Below are 7,879 nucleotides of genomic sequence, written 5' to 3' on the forward strand. Positions count from 1 at the left end.
CGTGCACCAGCTGGCCACCGAGCGCCCTGGGCCCAGGCCTTTGGTCGCGGTATGCCTGCCGAACCGCGACTAAAGACTTCATTAGTCGCGGTTCCAACAGTTTCGCGACTAATGGGGCTGGACGGAAGCCTCTTTTTCTACCAGTGCTCCTCTCCATTGACGCCGCAACACTTGGTCGCCTTGGTCACCGGCACAAGCCGCCGGCTCCCACTTGCGCTACTGCTGGTATCGAGTCGTCAAAGGTTACAAGATGTGGTGCTCCTCACATTATATGGAAGACCCAGGCTGCTAGAGTCCGACTCGAACATTACTTGTAACATATCCACACATATTACAACTCAAAGTACTAATGTGTAACCCAATTTATATATAATATTCGACACAAACACAACACAACGGATTTTCGTTCTCACTTCACACAACTGTGAAATGTCCGTCCGTCTCAAGAATCATGGCATACTTCTCATATGAGCACTTCATGACATTGCTAGGTGACTCGGATGTGGGCTACGTCCCACATCTTACACGACCTTCAACATATAAATCCAGGCACGGACCTTACTTGGTATGTGGCATATGAGAATGCATGCCTCCAGAACTTTTTGTCGCGACACACGTCTTCCCCATCTTATATTTCGGGCTACACCGAAGGACAGGACAATAGGCCAAGGGAACCCCGACTCTCGTAGAATTGTATGGATGAGGGGAGATCAAGTTTTGGAGGACCGCTCTAGCGCGACTACTGGGAACACCACTTCGTCCGAGGATTCCTTCCCCAATGACGATGTCTTCCCTGGCATTGACAACTTCTTGGGCGACATGGGTTACATCGTCGATGAGCTCCTCCAGCTACATGCATATTGATCTTGTCTTTCCTCTTTGAGTTCTTGTTAGAGTTTCTTGTTCTAGCAATCTGAACAGATATGATCAATTTCGTTCTTATATGCGATTTTTCATCTACTGTATTTCTTCGCATGTTTAGTTTACTCTTTTTTATAATCATGCAAAGTATACTGTTTATTTAGATCGATTAAATTATTAATATGATCATTTGCTTATGTATTTCACACTTCAGCAGCAGCAGTGGTGCTCAAACTGGAAATGCATGCCAGCAGATTTTCATTTTCACTTCATGCAATTGTGAAATGTCCGATCGTCTCAAGAATCGTGGCGTACTTCCCATACCAGCACATCATTGCATTGCTACAGTAGCTGCATGAATGCATGTCGCCGCGTTTCAAAATAAAAAAAGTAAAAAAAAACAGTAGCTGCATGTTAGCCAACGCACGTACCTACGTTGCTCGGAGCATCTGTACATGGAATAGAGACGCCGACCATGGCGATAACTACTAGCTGATGAAAAAGCGGTCATGTGTCGTCTAGCTAGCATGGCAAATACAGAAGAGATAGCAATCGAATCTCGTTTTCCCCATTCGGGAATGCTAGTTTTGCAGTTTAGCGCGCGGCAGCGATGCAGTACGTACGTACCGACAGAGGAGGAGCGATAACATTCAGAACGGTGGTTCGTGGCACCACGGGAAGAATGCAAGTTGAAGTGTGTCTTTATTAGCAGATGGTGCCCATGCCTGTGAGCCTGTCCATGACCTGCCCATTTCATGCCCATCACGTCCAATCCGGCATGAGTTTCCTCAGACTCGGAGGCTGGGGAATATTAGTAAAAAATATCGATAAAAATCCACCATAAATCCGAAAAGCTACACTTTGTTTTTGTTAATTTGAGGAAAAGTTGCACTTTGTTCCATGTTCTTCTACTCCCTCCAAAATAAGTATTTCCTCTGTCCCATAAAGCATGCATGAGCATACGTATCTAGACAAATCTGCAATAATTATTTCGAAATAGAGGTAGTCGTATGTGCAACCGAACGGTTAGAAAGCCATATACAAATGGCACACAAGTTATACGTCACGCAACAATATATTACTTACTAATGTTTCTACCACAAAATCATCTAATACTTGCTTAAGTGACACTGTCTAACGTGATTGAAGACAACCGAGCCATGTGGGTTTCCCCTTATATTGACAGGGGTTTTTGCGGCCGTAGCGTACAAGGAATGAATCGGCATAAAAAAACGTACTCCTACGTGAATAGAAGTAGAATCAAAACTTGTGCAGAGTATATATGATAGACTAAACCTCTAACCCTAACAGACATAACTAGTCTCCTATTGGACATGTAAAGGCTAGCATTAACACGACAACATGTTTTTCAAGATATAACTATGACTATAAATGTAAAAAGTAATGTATCAATAGATTCCTATATATTTATGATGTGGAAATTACTTTTTGAGACATAAACAACATGTCATTTCTGCTCTTTAGCTCATTTGGTCCCACCTAAATAGTAGAATCGAAAAAATAGAACGATACCAAACAAAATTCGAAATTTTTGTAAAGTGAATTACAACAAATTTTCATGTCCATTGCCAAAAAAAAAAGTTTTTATTGCTTGCTAGCTCTTTTATTATTTTTTATATGAGTAAGGAGCTTATGAGCTCGGGGTTCAGTTGTGAACTTCCAAAATTTACAACAAGTGTAATTTCCTATAATCCCATCTAAGTAAATGCAAGCAACATGTAATCAAGACATCCGATGTTTGGCATGTCCATGTTCAAAATGATTTTCACTATGAATATAAAAAACCACAACCCTTTAAAAGAAATTTACTTAACCACGCCCTTTGGGTACCCAAATAGTCTACCCAAGTCTGAGGGCTGTTGATAACATTTTTGATCTATATATGAGGCCCTCTATTCAGATACCAATCACGGGTTAAGGCTACTTGGGAGCTACATTATCATGCATAGATCCAGAATGGAGCTTTGAGCATAAGATGGACAAGATCGGAGTCGATCTTCAAAACTAATAGTGGCCGGTTAGTTAGAGTTCAGACATATCAACATGAGCTTGGGACAGTGCAACCCCCGTCGAGTCGTTTTTCCTCGCCAGATCTAGCATGCAGACCCATATATTAGGGATGTCATCAATGAGACTAATATTTAATTTTTTTTAAAATCTACTTTGGAAACTTGGTGAGACATGTTGATACTTCATAAAACTTGGTGGTTTTTTTTTTTGAAACATTCTATTTCACTCTGTTTCAAACAATATTTGGCAATTGTCCTAGATTCTAATTTGGAGACATAATTTTGTGTACCTAGTTTCATCAAGTTTTATTCTGTACCATCATTTTTCAATCTGTTTCGGAATTCAAATTTTAAATTTTGTGGAAAAAAACTTTTTAGGCTTGTTTACAATATATCATCAAAATAAATACACATATTTAAAAGGATTGTTAGTCGGACGTATATTCCAATAAATATGGTTATTTCAAATTTACCACTAGAAATTACATCCATGTATGAAAAAAGGAGAAAGTACTAGTGTGGGATAAGTTTTAATGCAAAGATTCCCTCAATGTACCAATCTAAAAGCAAACAAGATGAAATGGAGGGTGGGTCCGTGCACGGGACCTCCCATTCACGGAACAAACTCCTCTATATTCATCATAATCATTGTTTAGTTTTTCTTTTTCTTTTATTACACATACTTTTTACACAACAGAGGGTCCCCCGTTTCGTTGACGATCTAGCATCTACTGCCACTGTAGAGGTACGTAATGACTGATCTAACAGCATGCTACTTGATTCTGTTAAGACTTAAGATACCATAGCTATATATAGATCTCATCTTGTCGTAGCTAGGTCCGTCAAGGCGGGTAGGCTAGACACCATAAAATAGCAGAGCTCCCCAGAAGGAGATGGCCAGAAACAGTAACCTTCTTCCCGTGGGTCAACACCCCAAGTCCCGAACCACCACAGAAATAGGAGTAGCTAGCCTGGGGTTCAACCCAGAGACGACGATGTAGTTCTTTTCAATCAACCCCACACTTTCCACGTCCGTATGTGAAAACACACGCGGGGCAACGCGCGCAGCCCGCAGGCAGGGCTGATATGGTAGATCACGAAGAAGCATATGAAAATGCTCCCACATGGCAAAAACCGCGCGGCCGAGCGAGCGAGACGCAGCGCCAACCACGTTCGTTTTCAGGTCGGCATACACTTGACCGACCTCGTCTGACTCTAATCGCCTACACTTAACGCACCAATCGCCTCGCCTCGCGGCGACCGTATATAAACGCGCGGCCTCTCCCCAGCATCTTCCACCGCCGCTCGCTATAGCCATACCCATCCCTCCATCCCTGAGCGAGTAGCCGTGTACAGTTGCAGCACAGGCCATTGACCTGCGCGCGTCGATCGAGAGAGGAGGAAGACGAAGACATTTTCGAGGCGTCGATCCATCCACCATGAAGGTGCAGTGCGACGTGTGCGCGGCCGAGGCGGCCTCCGTGTTCTGCTGCGCCGACGAGGCCGCGCTCTGCGACGCCTGCGACCGCCGCGTGCACCGCGCCAACAAGCTCGCCGGGAAGCACCGCCGCTTCTCGCTGCTCCACCCCTCGTCGTCTCCGTCGGCTGCCCAGATGCCGCCGCCGCTCTGCGACATCTGCCAGGTCAGAAAGCGCATGCTTCAGCTTCCGTGTGATTGCGACGATCGTGTACGTGTAGTGCTGGACCGACGGGAGCTTAATGAATTTCTTGGTGCGCGCGGGGCTGCAGGAGAAGAGGGGCTTCCTGTTCTGCAAGGAGGACAGGGCGATCCTGTGCCGGGAGTGCGACGCCGCGGTGCACACGGCGAGCGACCTCGCCACGCGCCACGCCCGCTTCCTGCTCACTGGCGTGCGGATCTCATCGGAGCCGGCCGCTTCCCCCGCGCCGCCGTCTCAGGAGGACGAGAACGCCGGCAGCTTCTGCTGCAGCGGCGGCGACGACGACACGGCCCCGCAGGCCAGCAGCGGCAGCAGCATCTCCGAGTACCTGACCAAGACGCTGCCAGGGTGGCACGTCGAGGACTTCCTCGTCGACGACGCCACAGCGGCCGCCGCTGCTTCGGCGGCCGGATCGTCGTATCAGGTTGGTGCCACTGAATCGTTGGTGCAGATCAACGCTTTAGATCGTACTCTATCAGGGAGCATTCTTGGCGCGTTCCGGATCGACAAATCTAAAAACGCGGCACGTTCCGGTCACGTCTGCATCCACATTACCACACCCAGACACCCAGTACAACCATTCCATTATGGGGATGGTTTGTAGTTATACGCTCATGTTTCGCAGCTTGCACTCACACGCTGGTCCAGGGTGTAGCGACAACTTCTTTGGAGGCCCACCCAGATTCACCAATTTGAACAGAAGCCAAATTTATACTTCTTAATTTGGAGGAACATATGGGGTTATTAGAGCAATTCTAATAGTGTAGCTAGCTATAAGCAAGTGCCATACCATCTATAGCCAACTTAGAGCCAACATATACAATAGTGAGCTAAAAAATATAGTATTTTATCAATGTATGACCCACCTTCACTCTCACAAAGTGCCTATGAGCACGTGCTAGAGCTGGCTCTTGCATAAGAGCCCACTTTTCTTCTCTCTCCTCCTCTCTCTCCTCCAACTAAGCTATAATATACTATTTTAATTTTTATAGCCAGCTGATTAGGACTTATTGTACTTGCTCTTAGTAGAGATGCAAGCGGGATCCTGCCGAAAAATCCCACTTACAGTTCATCTTGAGATTTAATGAAAATTACAACTAGAATTGACAAAATTAACTACTGGTGGGATTTTGGTGGAATCCCACTTATCATCTTAATTGTTTTAGGGGAACTGCTGAGCTTTATTAATCAAGGAAAAACATGGTTCATACAATCTTCGACGACTAGGGCAGCCACACAGGACGGACCATCGTCGTCTAACACACCGCACTCACTCTTGCATAGCTGCGGTAAACTATGTGCAACTTTAGGATTATCTGGCTAATCTTCTGAAGTTCCATATCAGGCCGAACTCACAAATTAAGGCGAGTTGCTCAAAATGCATTTAGGAGTGGTGCTAAAGACCAGCAAACATTATCTGACAGTGCTAAGACATGTGAAGCTGTGACTAACTTGCCTTCGGTAATGACTGTTTGAGCAGGGAGTCGATCAGAATGTTGGGGTGCACGAAGCCGGCTACCCAGCTGCGTGGACGGCGCAGGAGCACTGGGTGCCGCGGGTGTACGCGGCGGAGCTGGGAGGCAGCAAGAGGTCCCGGACGAACTCCGGCAACCCGTACTGGTGAAATTAACGGTCACTGTGGATGGAACATGACTTGTACTAGATGATGTTGTTTTCGGGGGCATAACTACTCCGTTTTTGCGCTACTAGGCGTCCTTGTTCCTTGATGTTTGGGAGTGTTCGTGCTTTTTTAGGTGGAGGAGAAAATCTCCGCGCCTTTATATACTCTCCTACACATTCCGAAGTTTATATATGCCCCTCATACGCATGAATGTATAGTTTCCCCCATTAATATCAATAGTTTGGAACCTGAAATTCTACAGCTGTCTAGACTTCTTTTTTTCTTAACCGGAGTAATTTTTTTTGCCCCAATCTATTATATTAGTTAAGAAGGAATCAGAAACTCAATTCGGCTCCCGGGTACATATGATCCCTCTACCAAAATAACATATTTCAAAGTGTTAAAAAAAGTTGACAAAAAATCTACATGAACATCTCCATATAATATACTAATGCTCCTCAAGTTTCGCGAAAAAAAAAAGATATTTTTGTAGTCTTTGTAAAAAAGAGAAAATTTATCTTGTGATAAGCCTTTTTTAGCACCAAATTTTATCTTTTTTACATGCATCACGTGACAAGTTGACTTTTCATGAAACGACTTTTTGAGCACGTAGGACGTGAAGATGTACATGTGAATTTTTTGTTTCAGATTTTTTGACATTTCAAAATATGTCTAACATGCATTTCAAAATAAAGGGAGCCATGTGCCAAAACATCGCTCCCAAAAGGAGTGTACAAGAAAGTACATGATTTTTTTTTGTTACAAGAGCCTACTCTTCCGTCATCATTTCGCTCAACCGCTTCACACATGCAATTACCCACAAAACAGATTATGCCTTGATCGTATCTAGAACTGAGAAAGGTGACGTAACCGCGTAAGCTTATTGTCAGTGCTAGGGTTCGCAGAAGAAAACAAAAAAAAACTAACTAGTGGCTAGATCTATCTAAGAGTAATGTTGTAATGGAGATAGTTTCAGCGATATACCCTCGTAGATCGAAAGCGGTTAACGTTCCGCTAGAACGTGGTTGATGTAGTCGTAGTCATCGCCGACCAAGGGGTTGACTTCAATCTTTGTCGCACGACGTCAAGTGCCGCGCGTGCAACACCTCGTAGTTTCGCACACATACGGTGCTCAATGACCCTCCCATCTCCGATCTAGCAGAGGTGCGGAAGTAGATCTTTTGGCTGGATTCGGATCAAAGCAGCGCTCCCGCGTACTGGGTGGGGATTTGTCTCCCTCCCGGCGCAGCTCTTCAAAGAACGCGCGGAAGAGAAAACTAGAAGAGAGAAATCTCTATTTTGTGTGTGTATTTTCCTCCCTGCACGTGTTCCCTATATATAGGTGGAAGGGGAGGGTAGGGGCTTGTGGCTTGGCAAGGTGGGACAAAAGGGAGGGGTGGTGCGGCCGGCCACCTCCCGAACCACTCTAAACATCCTTTGGATACTCCTGAAACCCTTATGAATCTCTCTTCTCTATTCTACGATGAATCCAAAGCTATCTTAAGTTTTGTTGAACCCTTAAGTGTGTTACCCTACGGTCGAAGAACAACACAGGCATGATCGAGATGCATCTCCGATCAATGATCACTAGGAGGACTTGGATGGCCATAATTATCCCTCTGTATTCTACAAAGATATGATCGTTGTTTAAACCATTACGTTAAGTCCTATTCCCTTTTGTACATCCA

The 7,879-nt window shown here is 45.0% G+C and overlaps 1 protein-coding gene across 1 annotated transcript; it reads left to right on the forward strand.

Moving 5' to 3' along the window:
* The first annotated feature begins 4,176 nt into the window (after positions 1-4,176).
* LOC127306905 (B-box zinc finger protein 21) lies at positions 4,177-6,471 on the forward strand. Its single transcript, XM_051337610.2, has 3 exons — positions 4,177-4,534; positions 4,641-4,994; positions 6,051-6,471. Exons 1-3 carry the CDS (start codon positions 4,331-4,333, stop codon positions 6,192-6,194), a joined length of 702 nt encoding a protein of 233 aa, XP_051193570.1. The 5' UTR covers positions 4,177-4,330; the 3' UTR covers positions 6,195-6,471.
* The last annotated feature ends 1,408 nt before the right edge of the window (positions 6,472-7,879 follow it).

This window comes from Lolium perenne, chromosome 6 (genome assembly GCF_019359855.2).
Source record: "Lolium perenne isolate Kyuss_39 chromosome 6, Kyuss_2.0, whole genome shotgun sequence".
NCBI classification, from domain to species: Eukaryota; Viridiplantae; Streptophyta; class Magnoliopsida; order Poales; family Poaceae; genus Lolium; species Lolium perenne.

Coding starts and splice junctions, on each gene's coding strand:
- LOC127306905 (XM_051337610.2), top strand. CDS start 4,331: ATGAAGGTGCAGTGCGACGTGTGCGCGGCCGAGGCGGCCTCCGTGTTC. Junction 4,535..4,640: donor CGCTCTGCGACATCTGCCAG/GTCAGAAAGCGC, acceptor GCGGGGCTGCAG/GAGAAGAGGGGCTTCCTGTT. Junction 4,995..6,050: donor CGGCCGGATCGTCGTATCAG/GTTGGTGCCACT, acceptor CTGTTTGAGCAG/GGAGTCGATCAGAATGTTGG.